Genomic DNA, 18,750 nt, shown 5'->3' on the forward strand with positions numbered 1-18,750 from the left:
GAGGGGTGGGGAGGGTTAGGGGTAAGGGGGCTGGGTGCAGGGAGGAGGGGTGGGGAGGGTTAGGGGTTAGGAGGGCTGGGTGCAGGGAGGAGGGGTGGGGAGGGTTAGGGGTTAGGAGGGCTGGGTGCAGGGAGGAGGGCTGGGGCATAGTGGGGACGGGTAAGGGGGCTGGGTGTAGGGAGGAGAGGTGGGGAGGGTTAGGGGTAAGGGGGCTGGGTGTAGGGAGGAGGGGTGGGGCATAGTGGGGAGGGTTAGGGGTAAGGGGGCTGGGTGCAGGGAGGAGGGGTGGGGAGGGTTAGGGGTAAGGGGGCTGGGTGCAGGGAGGAGGGGTGGGGAGGGTTAGGGGTTAGGAGGGCTGGGTGCAGGGAGGAGGGCTGGGGCATAGTGGGGAGGGGTAGGGGGGCTGGGAGGAGGGCTCTGGAGGGCCCAGCTGTGGGAGGGGGCCAGGTGGATTAATTGAAATCACCTCATGTGAAGCCTCTATTAAAACCATCGATTTTAATCAACTTTTCTCTTTGGGTGCCAGTTACTTTCCAAAGAAAGGGTCATCTCCCCCCCTCCCCCCCAGGTGTGGTCACTAGACCCATTCACACATATCGGTTTACAGCTAATAACAGAGCTTGGATGCCAGAAGTGGGACATCTTTGTGCTACCTAGGAGGGCTCCCTATGATTATATATGTTTGTTTAAGTAATTATGTAGCTTAATATTCTCAAATTCTTATGAATTAATTGGCCTTTTTCACTATGTTAGTAAATAGCGAATGCCAAATGGCTTATCTCCTAGAGAATTAACTGCTCACCCAGGATTTGTGTCAAGCTGCATTTGGATGGTAACTGGAGTTTTAACTGCCTGCACAAAACCACATCTAAAATGTACTTTTATTAACCAAAACAACCCTAAGTGTTTTAGATTCATAAATGTCTCATATCAGAACAGTTTTCATGTTTACATTAAAATGATTCGTTATTAACCGGAGGGTTTAACTGTCCTCAGTTAATTAAACTGATTATTTCAAATCATCCTGGGGGAAAATTTTCAGATGTGCCCAAGTGAAAGTGACTGAGCTTAAGTTCCTACTTACGTCTCTTGAAAATGAGTCTCCTAAATTTCAGAGTAGCAGTTTCAGAGTAGCAGCCGTGTTAGTCTGTCTCCGCAAAAAGAACACTGATGAAGTGGGTTCTAGCCCACGAAAGCTTATGCTCAAATAAATTTGTTAGCCTCTAAGGTGCCACAAGTACTCCTGTTCTTTTTCCTAAACAGCTAGCAGCAAATATCTCCAATGGCTGGTGATGGGACACTACATGGGTAGGGAGTTACTACAGCAAATTCTTTCCCAGGTATCTGGCTGGTGGTTCTTGCTCACATGCTCTGGATCTGACTGATTGGCATATTTCCCCGGGGCCAGACTGGCCGAGACCCTAGGGGGTTTTTTGCCTTCCTCTGCAGCATGGGGCATGGGTCACTTGCGGGTTAAACTAGTGTACATGGTGAAATCTCTGGAACCTGAAGTCTCTAAATCATGACTTGAGGACTTCAGTAACTCAGGCAGAGGTTAGGGGGATATTACAGGAGTGGGTGGGCGAGGTTCTGTGGCCTGCAATGGTTCCTTCTGACCTTGAAGTCTGAGTCTATAATTACTTTGGCTGAGCCATTGGGCTGTATTTATAAAGCTTGACCTCAGGTGTTGGATATCCTCCACCCCCCGATTCTTTGTGTAGAAAAACTGCTTTGAATGCAACCTTTTTGGTAGAGGCTCGTGGGTTCAGCATATATACTTGGTATTTAAGCATTTGAAGAGATTATCATAAGTTTAGGCCTTAACATACTTCGTATTAAATTCAGATTTTGTTTTAAAAAGAAAAATGTATTATAATTTAACACACAAAATAAAACAAACTCTGGTTTAAATTAAAAAATCTGATTTCAGCAAAAATGATTGATTTGTATCCAGCCTGGCGTGGGGGCTGAGGCCTGGAGCAGTGTGATGGCAGCAGGGGGTCTTGGGGGCATAACCCTTCCTAGGCCACCGGGGCTGTGCCCTCTCCTGCAGTGGCACTGGGCAGCGTGTCCAGCCAGAGCAGGACTCCAAACCCAGGCCTCAGAGAGACCTTTCCACCACCACTAACCTTCCCCCTCCTGTCTCTGCAGCTCGCTCTGTGTGCGCACCTGACTCCAGCGTTTCCTGCCTCCTCCAGCCGCCACCCCCTGTAACGAGCCTGCTTTCTCCCCTGGGTGAGTACTGTGCTGGCTGGCTGGCCCTGAGCGCCTCCCGGGGTTGGGGGTAGTGTTTCTCCTTCGTTCTCAGGGGCAGCGCTGCTAGCAGCTGGGATCAGCTGTGGCCCCAAATCAATGGGGTTGGGTCTGTGCCCGGCTCGGCTCCTGCAGAGCAGGTTGTCCTGTCTGTGGAGGTGCGTGAATGGAGTGTGGCCGGGGAGGGTCTCCCTGGGGTGAGGTCCAGGTTCCCTCCCTCCAACGGAGCTGTCTACTGCTCTGTCACCTCTCCTCCCTTAGAGGCAGCCAGCCCCCTTCACAGTGCCCCCCATGCCCAGGCGGGGTCGCCAGGCAGGTCCCTATTGCGTGTGCAGCTTGCAGCTGGGTCTGGCTCCTCTCCCAGGATCTGCTGGGCCAGGGAAGGGTCCAGTTGGGCTGGGCCTGACCCTGGGACTGGCAGAGCAGCAGGACCGGCTCCAGGCACCAGCTTACCAAGCAGGTGCTTGGGGCGGCCCCTTCGGAGAGGGACGGCTCTTCCAGCTGCTCGGCGGCAATTCGGCGGACGGTCTCTCACTCCTGCTCGGAGCGAAGGACCTTCCGCCGAATTGCCACCGCAGATCGCCATCACGGCTTTTTTTTTTTTTTTGGCTGCTTGGGGCAGCCAAAACCCTGGAGCCGGCCCTGCACAGCAGTGCCCTGGGTGTGTCGGGACAGGCTGGGCTGCTGGTGGGAAATGCACAGAAGTTGTGGCAGGGTGCACCCAGAAAAGTGCTGGGGGGGAGGGGGGAACGGGACAGAGGGAGCCCCCTGTGCACCCAAGACAGCTGTAGATGATGGAGCCAGCCCCAGAGATACTCCTGCCTTGTTACCATTGCATGGCCTGGAGGGAGACAGCCTGGCCCAGCCAGCATTGCAGGGAAGAGCCTGGTTCCAGAGAACCCAGCTCTGAGCCTCCAAGGGGGTAGAGCTGCCCTGCCCCCTGGGATGTGGGGCGGAGACTAGCCCTGACCAGCTGTCTGCCCCACTCACTGTCAGATCCAAAGGATTCGCTCCCCATCTCCCAGCCTGGGCTGCTCAGGGGCTCCCCTAGCTGTCTCCCTCCTGGCAAGTTCCTGAGCTGCTGCTGCTGTCCCCCACGGCCACAGGCCGCCCCTTGTCCAGTTCAGGATGGACCTGCTGTTCGGGCGCCGGAAGACGCCGGAGGAGATGCTGCGGCAGAACCAGCGGGCCCTGAACCGGGCCATGCGGGACATGGATCGCGAGCGGCAGAAGCTGGAGACCCAGGAGAAGAAGATCATCGCCGACATCAAGAAGATGGCGAAGCAGGGGCAGATGGTGAGCGAGGGGCAGGGCCGGGGGGAGCATCTCTAGCTTGAGCCCAACCTGTCCCCCTCAGGGCGGGGTGAGGGTCATGGGGGGGGGGGGGGTTCCTCACGGTAACCCATCCCCTGGCAGGACACGGTGAAGAGCATGAGGGATGAGGGCTATGGGGGGGAGGGGGTGTGTGGTCTCTGGCCGTAACCCATCCCCCCGGCAGGACGCGGTGAAGAGCAGGGGGGATGAGGGCTATGGGGGGAGGGGGTGTGTGGTCTCTGGCCGTAACCCATCCCCCTGGCAGGATGCCGTGAAGAGCAGGGGGGATGAGGACTATGAGGGGAGGGGGTGTGTGGGGTCTCTGGCTGTAACCCATCCCCCTGGCAGGACGTGGTGAAGAGCATGGGGGATGAGGACTATGAGGGGAGGGGGTGTGTGGGGTCTCTGGCTGTAACCCATCCCCCTGGCAGGACGCAGTGAAGATCATGGCCAAGGACCTGGTGCGAACCCGGCGCTATGTCAAGAAATTCATCATGATGCGGGCAAACATCCAGGCCGTGTCGCTCAAGATCCAGACCCTCAAGTCCAACAACTCCATGGCCCAGGCCATGAAGGGCGTCACCAAGGCCATGGCCACCATGAACAGACAGGTACGTGGGCTTCTGCCAGCCGGGCTGGGCAGCGGGGCAGGAGTGCTGGCCATGGGGGGAGCTCCTGGCTACTCCAGCCAGGCCTCTCCCAGCAGGGGGCACTGTGGGGTGCGGGGCAAGGTTCTGACCCATGCGTGGGGGTCCCTGGCTACTTCAGCCTCACTTCTCCCAGCAAGGGGTACTGTGGGGAGCAGGGCAGTGTGCTGGCCACGGTGCGTGGGCTCCTGGCTACCTCAGCCTGGCCTCTCCAAGCAGGGGGCGCTTTAGTGCCAGTCCAATCGATTTCCCCAGGGCAGTGACTGTATATTCCCCCCCCAGCTGAAGCTGCCCCAGATCCAGAAGATCATGATGGAGTTTGAGAAGCAGTCGGAGATCATGGACATGAAGGAGGAGATGATGAATGATGCCATCGATGATGCCATGGGGGACGAGGATGATGAGGAGGAGAGGTGGGGGGAGCAGGGCAGGGAGGACTAGCTGGCTCGGGGGGGAGGGGAAATGGGGCATGGGGCCTTTCCCCGCTAGTGACTGCCTGCTCCCATCTGGCCCCAGGGTGGGGATCTGGCTGGCTCAGGAGGGTGGGGAATGGGACCCCAGGGCCTTTCCCCCTAGGGGGCGCCAGTTCTTATCTATCGCTGGTGCGGAGGGGTGGGGAATGGGCTTTTTTCCCCTCCACGGGGGTGCTGGCTCCCATCCATCCCCAGGGCCCATCAGCAGGACAGTGACAGACTGAGCCCCCAGAGGGGTTCCCTAGGCCGAGCAACACCCTTGGGGTGGGGATGAGCTCACCCAGCTGGTGCCCGCTCCAGGGATATACCAAGCGCATTGTCCTGGTACCTCTCCCCAGGTGTGTGGGGACCGGGGCTGCTGGGTGAGTGGGGTGTTGGCTTCTCCTCTCCAGCCTGGTTATCTGGGGGCGTGGCTCTTTCCCCTCTGCGTGTGGGGGGTCTTGGCCGTGTCCCTGCTCTCACCCGCCCATCTCTGCCCCCCAGCGATGCTGTGGTGTCCCAGGTGCTGGATGAGCTGGGCCTGACCCTAACGGATGAGCTCTCCAGTGAGTATTCCAGCTGCGGGTGTTGGGGGGGAAGGGCTCTGGCAGGAGGCACTCACAGGCCCGGGGGGGCTGGGAGCCAGGTCCCCCTGCGGCTGGGTCATGGGGGAGCATAGCTGCCGAGGGCGCTGGGCAGTGTGGGGGAGGCCTTTGCTGCCTGATCCTGCCAGTGCCTGGGAGATGGGGGGCTGTGGGGTGCTCTGGGTGGGCTGCCCCCCCTCCCTGCAGACCTTCCCTTGATGGGAGCCTCGCTCGGGGGGGGGGGGGGGGTTGTGGGGTGCTCCGGGCGGGCTGACCCCTCCCCCGCAGACTTTCCCTTGATGGGGGCCTCGCTCATTGGGGGATGTGGGGGCTGTGGGGTGCTCTGGGCAGGCTAACCCTCCTCTCCCCGCAGACCTGCCATCGACGGGGGCCTCGCTCAGCGTGACGGCCGGGAAGAAGGCCGAGCCCTCCGCGGCGCTGGCGGATGCCGATGCCGACCTGGAGGAGCGGCTGAAGAACCTGCGTCGGGACTAAGGGGCTGGGGCTGCCCCCCTCTCTCCCCACACCGTGCTGTCCTGGGTACCCCACCCACTGCTGGCCTCTGCTCTCCACACCCAGGGGCTGCGACTGCTGCCTCTGCCCTTCTCTGGGCACCTCCCCCAGCCACCCCTCTGCCTATGTGGGGGGACTAGGTGGTGGGGTGGAGGGTCCCTGCCAGTTTGGGAGGGCAAGTCCCCTACCCCGGGGTATGGGGGGAAGGGGTCAGCTATGGGGCTGCTGTGGCTGTCCAGGGGGTGGGGGAATCATTTCTGTGGGCTTGGGGGGATCTTAACCCTTTAGCTTCCAGCTCAAGTACACTACAGGTGGGGGGTGTCTTTTCTACAATGGCCGTCACCCCCCAGGAGCTGCCAGGTCAGGCTGGATTCACCCGCCCCCCCCCCCCCCCAGAGGGAGGGAGGCTGGCTCTGGGGAGAAGCAGGTCGGCAGATGCCCTACCAGCCCAGGGATATATATATGTGTGCGCTTTGGGGGGCTGGGCTTGTAGGATGGGGGCAGCTGGGCGCACTCACTAGCGCCTGGTTCTGGGGGGCACAGGCTGGGAGACCCCCCTCCTGGCACGGAGCTCTCCATCCTGTGCAGGGGGTGGGGGGCTGCGCTGAGACCCTCCTGTCTCCATCTGCTGGCTGGCTGGGGGGAGGGGCTGTAATAAAGGCTGTACATTTGTATCCATGGTGCCTGCTGGCTGATTCTTGCCCCATAGATGGGGGGGGGGGGAGAGGGGGGGCTGACCAGGCAGAGCCCCCCCATCTCCTCTGCAGTGAGTTGGGGGTTGAGGGGGAGCTGTCCTATGCGGCTGCCTCCCCCTGGGTTGGAGCAGAGGAGGGGCCATGGGGATCCCCTCACCTGCTCTGAGCACTCAGCCCCCCCCTTTGCTGCTGGCCTTCCCATATCTCCCTTCTCCAGGGGATCCTGGAGCCCTGCCCCCCCACACCTGGATGCATCATTGTTCCTGGGGGCAGGTAGGTGCCCCTTGCCTAGTGCTGGGCAGGAAGGGACTGAGGGGGATGGGTCAGGAATAGTGGATGGGGTGGGCTGAGTGGGGGTAGGAGGTTGGGGGGAGGGCACTGGAGGCATGTTATGGGGAACTGCTGAGTGGAGAGGCTGGAGGGGTGTACGGCTGGCGCTCATTGATCACGCACACCTAGCCCAGGTAAAACGCTGCCAGTTTATTACCCTGTCCCCCATCCCCCCTGAATCCGGAGCGGCTGCCCCCTCCACGGCCGCTGGCGTTGCTCGGCGGCGCTTCGCCCTCGCAACCGGGCTCCCCCGGGTGACACTGCGCTCATTGGTCACGCCAGCGCCTGCAAGAGAAGAGCAACTGCTCAGCCTGGTGAGGGGAGGGGAACGGCCCTGGGTCCCTTCATGTTCCCCATGTCTGACTGCCACTGGCCTGGAGTGGCCATCAAAGCCAGGCAGCGCCTACCCCCGCCACCAGGCCCCCTGCTTCCCTCCGCCCCCGGCCTGGAGCTCCATTTCCAAACTCCCTTTAAACACAGCGGGGCAAAAATTGACCGTGGGCTGGAGATGCTCCCCATCGGAAGGAGTTTGGGATGGAAAATGGGGGAACAAAATAATCAGTGTGAGACAAAAAAATCCATTTCTGCCCCAAAACGAGTCTGTAAATGCACAGGAATCCGGTGCCTGGAGCTGGACGGTGGGGTTGCTCTGACTACATCGAACACCTTATACACGTGCATGAGGACTCCAACTGTCTTTTCCTTATCTGCACTTCCACACCATGTGAATGTGAACCGGGGGTGGGGTGTGTGTGGATGTGATGTAGGAGTGTGGGTGTGAACTAGGGAAGGTTGTAAATGTCAACCAGGGGGTGTAAATTGAACCAGGAAGTGTGGATGTGAATGATGGGGTGTAGATGTGAATGGGGGTGTGTGGATATGGACCAGAAAAGGTAGGTGTGAACCAGGGGTGTAAATTGAACCCAGGGGAGTGGATGTGAATCGGGGAGGTTGTAGGTTTGAACCAGGGAGTGTGGATGTGAATGGGGGTGTGTGGATATGGACCAGGAAAGGTAGGTGTGAACCAGGGGTGTAAATTGAACACGGGAGTGGATGTTAGCAACAAGAAGAAAATCAAGGAAAGTGTGGGCCCCTTACTGAGTGAGGGAGGCAACCTAGTGACAGAGGCTGTGGAAAAAGCTAATGTACTCAATGATTTTTTTGTCTCTGTCTTCACGAACAAGGTCAGCTCCCAGACTGCTGCACTGGGCAACACAGTATGGGGAGGAGGTGACCAGCCCTCTGTGGAGAAAGAAGTGGTTCGGGACTATTTAGAAAAACTGGACGAGCAGAAGTCCATGGGGCCAGATGCGCTGCATCCGAGGGTGCTAAAGGAGTTGGCGAATGTGATTGCAGAGCCATTGGCCATTATCTTTGAAAACTCATGGCGATCGGGGGAGGTCCCAGATGACTGGAAAAAGGCTAATGTAGTGCCCATCTTTAAAAAAGGGAAGGAGGAGGATCTGGGGAACTACAGGCCAGTCAGCCTCACCTCAGTCCCTGGAAAAATCATGGAGCAGGTCCTCAAGGAATCAATTCTGAAGCACTTAGAGGAGAGAAAAGTGATCAGGAACAGTCAGCATGGATTCACCAAGGGCTGGAAAGAGTCCAGCGGAGGGCAGCAAAAATGATTAGGGGGCTGGAGCACGAGAGTTATGAGGAGAGGCTGAGGGAACTGGGATTGTTTAGTCTCCAGAAGAGAAGAATGAGGGGGGATTTAATAGCTGCTTTCAACTACCTGAAAGGGGGTTCCAAAGAGGATGAATCTAGACTGTTCTCAGTGGTAGCAGATGACAGAACAAGGAGCAATGGTCTTAAGTTGCAGTGGGGGAGATTTAGGTTGGATGTTAGGAAAAACTTTTTCACTAGGAGGGTGGTGAAGCACTGGACTGGGTTACCTAGGGAGGTGGTGGAATCTCCTTCCTTAGAGGTTTGACAAAGCCCTGGCTGGGATGATTTAGTTGGGAATTGGTCCTGCTTTGAGCAGGGGGTTGAACTAGATGACCTCCCGAGGTCCCTTCCAACCCTGATATTTTATGATTCTATGATGTGAATCCGGGAGGTTGTAGGTTTGAACCAGGGGGTGTGGATGTGAACCAGGGAGTGTGGATGTGAATAAGGGTGTGTGTGTAGCTGCCTCTTACGATTAAAAAAGTTAAGTCAAAAACATGTTGTCCCTTTAACTTAAAAATGGTCTCTTGCAAACCTGGCGCTTGCTCTGTGCGGCCAATGGGACCAGCAGCCATGTGCCAACCAGCTCCAGCACCTGGGTACCTCCAGTGCCATCACCCGGGAGACGGTCGGCTGGCAACTGTTGTGGGGGCCCGAAGCCACTGGGGTGCAGGGGGTTGCTGTGGGGAGGCCAAGCCAGACTCAAGCATGGGCTGAGAGGGGACCCAGCTGTGGGGGTGTGGCTCTGGACTGGGGCTGTGCTCCTCGGGGACTGCCCAGGGAGGCAGCTGAGGTAAAGCAGGGCCTTAGGGGAGTGGTGCAGGGTGGGGGGCATAGCACTCCTCCGCCCCCCCCCCTGCCACCTGCTATCCCAGCCCTGGGCTCCCCCTGTTCTCCCCATGAGGCTGGGGGAGGGGAACTCACCGTGGGGGGGGGCTGCTAGACCTTGATGCCCAGAGCACGGAGACACTCGTGGTACGATTCCATCAGCTCCTTGCACGACTCCTCCCCGTTCTCACTCACGCTGTGAAGACAGTGAGAGGTCATTAAATGGGGCGGGGAACCTGCCTGGCTCTCAGCCATGGGCCCATCTACCCTGGTATCCCGCCCCCTCCCTGACGCCTGGATCAGAGCCATGGGCCCATCTACCCTGGTATCCTGCCCCCTCCCTGACGCCTGGATCAGAGCCATGGGCCCATCTACCCTGGTATCCCGCCCCCTCCCTGACGCCTGGATCAGAGCCATGGGCCCATCTACCCTGGTATCCTGGTCCCTCCCTGACCCCTGGATCAGACCCAAGGCCTATCTAGCCCAGTATCCTTTGTGCCCACCTCCCTAAAAGCTGAACCAAGAGGCTGGGAAACCAATAAGCTCCCTCTTATCTCGTCCCTCCCCTTCCCTCCCTCCTCCACATGCCTCCCTCCAGTCAGACTCTTATCTGCAAGGAGTGCCTATGGGGAGGGCTGGCGGGTGGGTTAGATTAGCCAGACACACCCCACCTCCTGCAGCCTGTCCGGGGGTCCGGCATGGTGCCCATGTGGGGCTGGGGGAGCTGTGGCACAGGGAGAGCGACAGGCTCGGGGTGCTGCGCTCAGAGCAGGCCAGGGCCATGCGTGGGCAGCAGAGGGCTGGCACTGGGCGAAGCTGGAGATGCCCCATTGCCAGGGGTGGTGGGAATGGGGAGGCAGGCGCTGCAAGGGGTGCTCTACATAGGATCTTATTGCCCCGTGCAGCGGGGTCCCTCCATGTGCCCGTGTTCCCTGACTGTGAGGTCCTGGGCCATGATCAGGCTGTTGGTGGGGAGGAGAGATCCTACTTCTACCGTAATACCCCTAATAATAAATGTACAGTGCCTAGCGCAGTGGGGTCCTGGGCCATGACTGGAGCTCTTAGGTACTACCATAATACACCTAATACCATAATAATAATAATAATCATAGTTTAGTGAGAGGCAGTGTGGCCTAGGGGAGAGAGCACAGGACTGGGATTAACCTGCTGGGTGACAGTGGGTGAGCCACCCCTGCCTCAGTTTCCCCATCTGTACAATGGGGAATAACCGACCTCGGTAAGGCGCTCTGCGATCTGCTGGTGGGCGCTGCTGAGCGAGCTCTAGGGCTGATAAGAGGGGACTCAGACCTGCAGGTTGGGCGAGGGGAGGGCAGGCCGGGATCCCTCTCATCCCAAAGCCAGGCTGCTTGGGAGGTGCGGACGCCCCACCAGTCGGTTAGGGCTGCAGGTTGCAGATAAGGGGCAGCCGCAGAGCTGCGGGGAGGGGGAAGGGAGGTCACAGGGCAGGGGCGGGTCGCTGATGAGCCACAATTGCGGGGGGGCTGGAGCCTGGCGCCCTTTGGAGCTGATGCAAACGCCCCCCATCACTGCGCCCGCCCCCTCCCCCAGCCATGAGCCAGGCTGTGCGGTTAAAGCCCTGGGCTGGGGCTCAGGACGCCAGGGATTGAGACCCACTATACGTGTGTGTCGGGGGAAGGCCCCGTCTGGGAATCAGGGCGTATCCAGTTGCCACCACCTCTGGGGCTGGGTGGGTGACGGGCCTGAATTGCCAGGGTCTCGGTTGGTGGTGGGGGAGGGACAGTGAGGGGTTAATGGAGGATGTGGGGAGGGAGAGTGTTTCCACCCCGGCCACTGAGGGGTTAATGCCCGCCATGTGCCCGCACCCCCTTCCCGGCCTCCCCGTTACTCCCGCCTGGCTGCCCGGCAGCTCCTTTCTCCGCAGCTAATGAGGCCGGGGCTGAATCAGCAGCACCGCGCCCTCCTGCCCCGCGGCCGCCCGGCCCACACGCCCCAGCTCTGCTTGGCCCCACCAGCCCGAACCTGGGGAGCTGGCAAGGGCTGCAGTCACTATGTAGGGGTAGGGGGTGAAGGAGGTGTCTCTCTGAGACACCAGGGGGTAGGCAGGGCTGGAGGGGGTGTCCCTGGGGTCACTGTGAGGCCTGTGGGGGTGGAAGAGGGGTCTCTCGGGGGCACCGTGGGGCAGGCGGGGGTGGGGTGGGTCTCTCGGGGGCACCATGGGGCAGGCGGGGTTGGAAGAGGGTCTCTCGGGGGCACCATGGGGCAGGAGGGGGTGGAAGAGGGGTCTCTCGGGGGCACTGTGGGGCAAGCCTCCATTTCCTCCCCCTCCTCTGGCATGCCCGCTCCCTGCTGCCATGGAAACGGGGTGGCAGAGCCGAATGTAGGTCATTGGCGGTCGTGCTGGTAGCAGCTTAGCCGGCCCCACGTGTCCCGGCAGTTGCCCACCATGGGGGGCATCTGCCCCGTTGGGCCGTGTCTCAGTGCAGCCACCGTGCCGGGGTCGGGGGATTGCTGACTCTGGGGATGGGGTGGAAGCAGTGTGTGTGTGTGAGCAGGAGCGGCCGTGGGTGGGGGCCTGGGAGCAGGACTCCTGGGTTCTCTCCCCAGCTCGGGGAGAGGAGGGGATCTAGCAGGTAGACAGGCCAGTGGAAGGCCGGACTCCTGGGTTCTATGGTGCCCCCGTCTCCCCTGTGACCTTGGGCATGTCCCAGGTGGAGCTGCGGGGATCAGGTCGGATGGGGGGAGGGCGCGGTGGCCTCGTTAACCCCCTCGCACTAATTAACCAGCCTCCTCAGCGCCCGGCAGAGCAGATGGTGCCAGGTGCTGGGTCACGGCACGCCCCTGTCGAGCTACATTAGCCGGGGCTGGGAGATGGAAGGTGCTGCTGGGGCAGGCATCGCCCAGTGGGCTCTGCAGCCTGCGTGCCAATGCGGGGTGGGGCGCCGTGGGGCTGAGTGTGGTGGAGTCAGTTGGGGGCACCCCATGGGGGAGAGTGAGGTATGGCCCGGGCACGGCCAGGGGGCACCCGGGGGTCACGCGCAGCCCGTTGGCTGGCTCAGCCCAGCTGCAGGAGACGTGAGCGGGGGATTTATAAATCATAGTAATAACTCTTGGCAGCACCGCAAGCAAAGCGCCTTACCCTGCGGGGGGCGCTCAGCCCCAATTACTACCCAAAGTGGGGGGGAGGGCATGCACACGCCCAAGGTCACACGGGGGCAGAGCCAGGGAGAGAAGCCAGGAGTCCTGGCTCCCGCCCCCCCGTCATTATAACCACTAGCCCCCACTTCCCTCCCAGAGCCAGGGAGAGAACCCAGGAGTCCTGGCTCCCAGCCTCCCTGCTCTAACCACTAGACCCCACTCCTCTCCAAGAGCTGGGCCAGAACTCAGGAGTCCTGGCTTGTCTCCCCGGGGATCTCCATTGTTACTCTGGGGCCAGGAGAGGGGCACCCCATCTGCTGTGCTGCCCCCATGCCCCATGAGGCCCTGGGCTGTTACCCCCTCATCCGGCACCCATAGGGTAGGTGTGTCCCTGCTCTAACCCCCCATGGCAGCTTTAGCTGTGGAATTATTTGGGGGTGAGGATCCAGCAATGGGGTCTGCTCCCCTGCGGGGGGGAGGGGGGAGCAGGGACGTGCTGGGGCCAGAGCTGGGCATGGCAGCCCAAGGACAGCTGTGGGGATGGCACCAACTCTTGGCGGGGCAAGAGGGTGAATGGGGACAGGGCATGGCTAGGGGGGTGACACAACCACTGCACTGGATTTGTGACCCCGAGGGACTGACTCCGGGGGATGGGAACATCTTTGGTAACTGCCTGAGCCCCCTGCCCCCCTGCCCAACCCCCACTGAGCCCCCGCCTCACTCCACTGAGACCCTTCCCCCCCACCAACCCCTACTGAGCCCCCTGCCCCCCAGCACTGGGCCTGTGATCCCGAGGGACTGACTCCGGGGGATGGGAACGGTCTCAGTAACTGCCTGAACCTCTGCCCCCTGCTGGCCCCCAGCCCCCTGCCTCACCCCACTGATCCCCCTGCCCCGTGCCGACCCCCACTGAGCCCCCAGCCCCCTTGCCTCACCCCCACTGATCCCCCCGCCTCCCTGCCCAACCCCCACTGAGTCCCCTGCCCCACTAAGCCCCCGTCCAACCATCGCTGAGCCGTTCCCCCACTGAGACCCACCCCCATCTCTAGTTGACAGTGGGGTGGGGAGCCAGTAGGGGGTGATGGGACTGACAGCACCTGGGGGGTGACCCACCCATCCCCATACACACCCCGCCATCCCCATACACACGCCTCCAGCCCCGTACACACCCCTCCATCCATCCCTATACACACCTCTCCATCCATCCTCATACATGACCCTCCATTCCCATACACACCCCTCCATCCCCATACACACCCTGCCATACCTCCATCCCCATACACACCCCTCCAGTCATCCAACCCCAAATACGCCACCGGGTCTATCACTGACTCCAGCTGCCTTCACTCCCCTCCCCGCGAGGCCCCCACATTCACACCTTGTAACAAGGCACCGCTCCCAAGGCACACCCATGGCACCGGCTCCCCATTCACACCCCTCATTCATTCCCCTCTGTCAGCTCCCTTCACTAACCCCCCAACCAATCTTTCTATGTCACTACACCTCTCTCTCACGCCCCGTGTATCTGGGGCTGGATGGTGGGGCCTGGTGGGGTGGGGTTTGGGTCTGGGACCGCTGGGTGGTTGGGGCTCATTCTCCCAAGCGGAAGGGCCTTTGCCTCACGGAAGCCCCCACGTTCCCCATGGGGTTGGTCATGCTGGGAGAGGTGCTGGGCTGGCTGCTTCCTGGGGGTGCCCTGAGGCCACAGAGCTCTCTCCAGGCCGGCCGCCCGAGGCCACGTCCTGCTGTTCCCTTCCGGTCCCTGCACCACATAGCCTGCGCCGAGGGCCCCTCTGCCTATCCCGGCCTGGGGAACCACGGAGCCAGGACCCACCGGCTCCCACCCTTCTGCCTCACCCGGGCTGGGCCCCCGCCCCACACACCAGGGCACTGGGTATGGAGTGCCTGTCACAGCTCCCTGTGCCCACCCCACTGAGACCCCCTGTGCTCAATCCACTGAGACCCCCCCGCCTCACTGAGACCCCCACCCACTGAGACCCTTACACCACTGAGCCCCCATTGAGTTTCCCTGCCCAAACCCCACTGAGATGCCCTGTGCCCAATCCACTGAGACACTCTGCCCCACTGAGACCCCCACCCCACTGAGACCCCCACTAAGCTCCCCTGTCCCCACCCAACAGAGCTGCCTGCCCACTGAGCTCCCAAGTAACCCAATGAATCTCCCCACCCCACTGAGCCCCTCAGCCCCACGAATGCCCCCAATCTCTACCCCACTGACCTCCACCTGCCTCACTGAGTTCCCCACCTCACTGAGTCACCTGCCTCATGAAAACCTTGAACCCTCACTTCACTGAGCCCTCCCTGCCCCACTTGCCCCACTAAGGCCCCCATCCCCTAACCCACTGAGCCCCACTGAGCTCCCTGCCCCCACTCTACTGAGCCACCCTGCTGTCCCACTGATCACAGACCCACTGAGCCCTGCCACCCCTACCCCTAAGAATCCCCCCCTGCCTCCATTGCCTGGAGCCCCTGCCCCCCATTCCCTGCAGTAGCTCCCCATGGATCAGGTCGGACGGGGTGACAGACCCCCCCCAGCAGTGCACCCCCCCCACAACCCCGCCTCGTGGCAGCTGCACCAGGACTCACCATTTCTCCATAGCTGTTTTGAGATCGGCGCAGGGGGGTTGCCCCTCAGGTTCATCGGGGGCCCCCCCTTTGGGGGCCCCTCCCGGGCTGGGGCTGTCGGACATGCTGAGCCGTGTGTCTGTCCGTCTGTCTGGGCGCGGGGCGGGAGCGGTACCCGGGCAGCGGCAGGGGGTGGAGGATCGCGCTTGGGTATTCGAGATATGTCATAACTGCTCCGGGGTTAATGCACAGCGGCTGGGCCTGGGCCAGACGCCTCCCCCCTCGCCCTGCCCTCCCCTCTCACTGCCGGCTGAACCTAGCCGGGACCCGGGCTGGAGGTTTCATCATGCAACTTGATCATTAATTAAAGATTAATCTTTAATTCCTGGAGACTCCAGGACAATCCTGGAGGGTGGCAACTCTAACGGGTCTCTGGGGACCTGCCCCCCAGACGCTCCTTCCCCCTCCATGGCCCGGAGGCCCCCCCACCTCCCACCCTGGAAACAGAGCCCTGCAGGCCACGGATCCCAGCCACAGACTCTCTGGGTTGAAGTGGGGCAGCCTCTGCATTGTGGGAACAGGGACTGATGGTGTCGGGGCGGGGGGGCTCTGGACAGGGCAGCCTCCTCATCAAAGGGTGTGCGTGTGTCCTGGTGTGTGTGTTTGTTAGTGCGTGTGCAGGGGGGGTTGCGGTGTTGTGGGGGGCGTTTGTGTGAGCATGTGTGCAGGAGGTATTGGGGTGTGTTGGGGTGTGCGTGTGCAGGGTGTGTTGCAGGGGGTTTGTGTGTGTGTGTGTGTGTGTGTAGGGATTGTAGGGGTTTGTGAGCGTGTGCAGGGATGTTAGTGTGTTTGTGTGCATAGAGGGTGTTGCAGTGTGTGTGTGTGCAGGGATTGTTTGTGTGTGTGCAAGAGGGCATTGTGGGGGAAGTGTGTGTGTGTGTGCAGGGAATGAGTGTGTGTGTATGTGCACAGAGGGTGTTGCGGGGTGTGTGTGCAGGGGGTGTTGGTGTGTGTGTGTGTGCAGCAGATTGTTTGCTGTGTGCGGCAGGGAAAGGCAGGGTTTTAGCAAGGTGTGATGGGGCCTGGATGTCTCTCGGTGAGCTCTGTGGGTCACAGACAGGGCCGTGTGCGGCTGTGGGGCTGCACACTCCAGTGGGCTGGGATTTGCTGGCTCATGGACCCCTCGCACTGGGGCTCCCTCCCGCACTCCCCAGGGAGCTGCCACCCTCCCCTGCTCCACCAGGTTCAGCAGGGTGCCCACAACCAGCCCCCAAACCCAGACCCGTCCCACACCCTACCAGCCCCAGCTGTGCCCAACCAGCGAGATCTGGGGAAGCCTGTGCTGCCCAATGCCACCCCCTCTGCCCTGCTCCCCCTGCCATGCATCCCAGGTGGGGCCTTGGCACAGGCACGCCGCACCCCAGAGCCGGGCGCAGCAGGGGAGCGATCCTGGCACAGACAGGAAAGGCCTTGGCACCCCCAGGGCAGAATGAATAGCTGAGTCATTTGGGGATTATGCAACACTGCCATCCACACAGCCACAGCTAATGTGGGGTACAGTGCCCCCAGTGGCCATGCTGGGTACATGCAGGGTGAATGCTGTGTGCTAATAGGGACCTGCAGTGCCCCCCAGTGGACATGCTGGGTACATGCCGTGTGAATGCTGTGTGCTAATAGGGACCTACAGTGCCCCCAGTGGGCATGCTGGGTACATGCAGTGTGAATGCTGTGTGCTAATAGGGACCTGCAGTGCCCCCCAGTGGACATGCTGGGTACATGCAGTGTGAATGCCGTGTGCTAATAGAGACATGCAGTGCCCCCCAGTGGACATGCTGGGTACATGCAGTGTGAATGCTGTGTGCTAATAGGGACCTGCAATGCTCCCCCAGTGGCCATGCTGGATACATGCAGTGTGAATGCTGAGTGTGCTAATGGGGTGCTGCAGTGCCCCCCAGTGGCCAAGCTGGTACATGCAGTGTGAATGCTGAGTGTGCTAATAGGTGAGGGGGCAGCAGTGCCCCCAGTGGTCATGCTGGGTACATGGCGTGCGAGACACGCTTTGCTTGTTCCCTAGTTCTGACTCAGGCCAAAGCCTGTTCTAGCTGGATTCCCCTGGAAGTGGTCCCAGGGCTGAGGCTGGGGGGGAGGGGCGTGTGCCCCCAAGCATGGTGTGAGACTCGGTAGCGAGGCCTTCTGGCCCCACAGTTCTTGATCCACCCTCACCACTGCAAGGGGCCGTTTATTTCCCAAGCCGCATTTGAAACGGGGTGGGGGGGGAGGTCCCATCCTGCCCCATTGGCCCCAGTGGGGGTCTGGCTCCCACACGCAGCCTCCCCGGGGCGTGGGCACTGGTTGGGCGCAGATGGGACATGCAGCCCAATGGCTCCCCTGGTGGTTAGAGGCTCCATGCCTCCCTCCCCTCGGCCACACATCCAGCCGGTCACCAGAAGCTCCCAGAGGGTGGAGGCTGGGGTGGGGGTGGGGGGTGGAGCCCAGCCAGTGTCCTGCCCTCAGTGCGGGGTCCACGGCTAGGAGTAGGCTGGGGCTGTCCAGCCAGACTCCTGAGTCCCGGGCCTGTGCTCCCTGTGTCCAGCCCAGGCCTTGGGCGTAGCCAGAGTGAGAGCAACACGGAGCCCCAGCGATGGGGAATCACCTCATCCCTCTGGGGAGCTGCCCCAGCCCCGATTCCCGCGGCTGGCTCCTGGCTCCCCAAGGACTCAAGCACCCTGGAGCCCTGGCCAGCGGCTGTGGCCCTGCTCTGGCCGGCTGGGGGAAGGGACCCTCAGGGGTCAAGGGAGGGTGTCTGGGTGCCTGGCACCTCCCAGCCTTCTCTGGGTCGAGTTGGGGGGCTGCAGGACAGACTGAACAAGACCTGCACAGCCTGCTCTGCCCTGTGCCCCCTCCTCTCCCATGTACCCCTGCTCTGCCCCCTGCCTTGCCCAATGCCCCCTGCTCTCTCCTTTGCCCCCTGCTCTTCCCCCTACCCCTGGCCTCCCCCGGTGATCCCTGCTCACCCCCACCCACCAGAGACACCCTCTCCGCATCCCTCCCGGAGAAATCCTCGTTGTGCTGCTCCACCTCCCTCCTGCCCGCTGGAGACCCCAGCTCTGCTCTGCTTGGTGCCTCGTTCTAACCTGGACGCCAGCCAGATTCTCCTGCGGGGTCCCAGGGCTGGGGCTGGAGGAAGGGTGAGGGACTCAGGAGGGACGGAGGCTTCCGCCTGCTCTCCACTCCCTGCTGGAGATGAAGTCGCCAGAGGCTGCTCCCGTGGGGGGCTGGAGGCTGCCGACCTCACAGGTCTTGCGCCACCATCAAGGCCGCAAGGAGCCGCTTATTTCTCAAGGCATGATTGTGCCAGCTCGATGCAGGGGGGTGGGGAGGGGAGGGAGTGTCACACTCAGCCAGGCTGGGCTATAAACGCCCTCCCCAGGGCGACCGCCCACAGGGCCCAGGCACCAACACAGCTGCCAAGGGGCACAACCCGCCTTGCCCCATAGTCCCCAGGGGCACCAATTGGGCGCAGAAGGGGCACGCAGACCGGGGTCTCCCCTGATGGCTGTGTGACCCCAAACACCCACCCCCCGGCTGTGCCTTCAGCCCCTCACTATGAGGCCATCGCTCGCTGAGCAGGCCCCGAAGAACAGGATTCACCGTCGTTTCTGGGATTCTGCAGCTGTCACCGCAGGTTCATAAGGCATTTTCCCCACATCCTGCGGATACCCCCTGAGAATAAGAAGCAGGGGAACCCCCCAGGATCAGG

The 18,750-nt window shown here is 61.2% G+C and overlaps 1 protein-coding gene and 1 long non-coding RNA gene across 3 annotated transcripts; one reads left to right on the top strand and one right to left on the bottom strand.

Moving 5' to 3' along the window:
* The first annotated feature begins 2,131 nt into the window (after positions 1 to 2,131).
* Positions 2,132 to 6,437, top strand: CHMP2A (charged multivesicular body protein 2A). The gene is made up of 6 exons (XM_054009788.1): positions 2,132 to 2,235; positions 3,360 to 3,549; positions 3,999 to 4,178; positions 4,497 to 4,627; positions 5,171 to 5,232; positions 5,624 to 6,437. Exons 2-6 carry the CDS (start codon positions 3,382 to 3,384, stop codon positions 5,743 to 5,745), a joined length of 663 nt encoding a protein of 220 aa, XP_053865763.1. The 5' UTR covers positions 2,132 to 2,235; positions 3,360 to 3,381; the 3' UTR covers positions 5,746 to 6,437.
* A 481-nt stretch (positions 6,438 to 6,918) lies between these two features.
* LOC128826569 (uncharacterized) lies at positions 6,919 to 18,139 on the bottom strand. 2 transcript variants are annotated; one of them, XR_008442858.1, is made up of 4 exons: positions 18,125 to 18,139; positions 15,012 to 15,195; positions 9,384 to 9,483; positions 6,919 to 7,073 (listed from the first exon to the last, which is right to left on the bottom strand). It is a non-coding gene; the product is annotated as an uncharacterized LOC128826569 (long non-coding RNA). The 2 variants fall into 2 exon arrangements; XR_008442857.1 differs by lacking the exon at positions 18,125 to 18,139 and having other exon boundaries at positions 15,012 to 15,211.
* Positions 18,140 to 18,750: the final 611 nt, after the last annotated feature.

This window comes from Malaclemys terrapin, chromosome 20 (assembly GCF_027887155.1).
Source record: "Malaclemys terrapin pileata isolate rMalTer1 chromosome 20, rMalTer1.hap1, whole genome shotgun sequence".
Lineage (NCBI taxonomy): Eukaryota > Metazoa > Chordata > Testudines > Emydidae > Malaclemys > Malaclemys terrapin.

What these genes read in the sequence shown, in the direction of transcription:
- CHMP2A (XM_054009788.1), top strand. Translation starts at nt 3,382, where the DNA reads ATGGACCTGCTGTTCGGGCGCCGGAAGACGCCGGAGGAGATGCTGCGG. An exon ending in TGGCCACCATGAACAGACAG is followed by an intron (nt 4,179 to 4,496) that starts GTACGTGGGCTT and finishes TTCCCCCCCCAG; the next exon opens with CTGAAGCTGCCCCAGATCCA. An exon ending in GAGGATGATGAGGAGGAGAG is followed by an intron (nt 4,628 to 5,170) that starts GTGGGGGGAGCA and finishes TCTGCCCCCCAG; the next exon opens with CGATGCTGTGGTGTCCCAGG.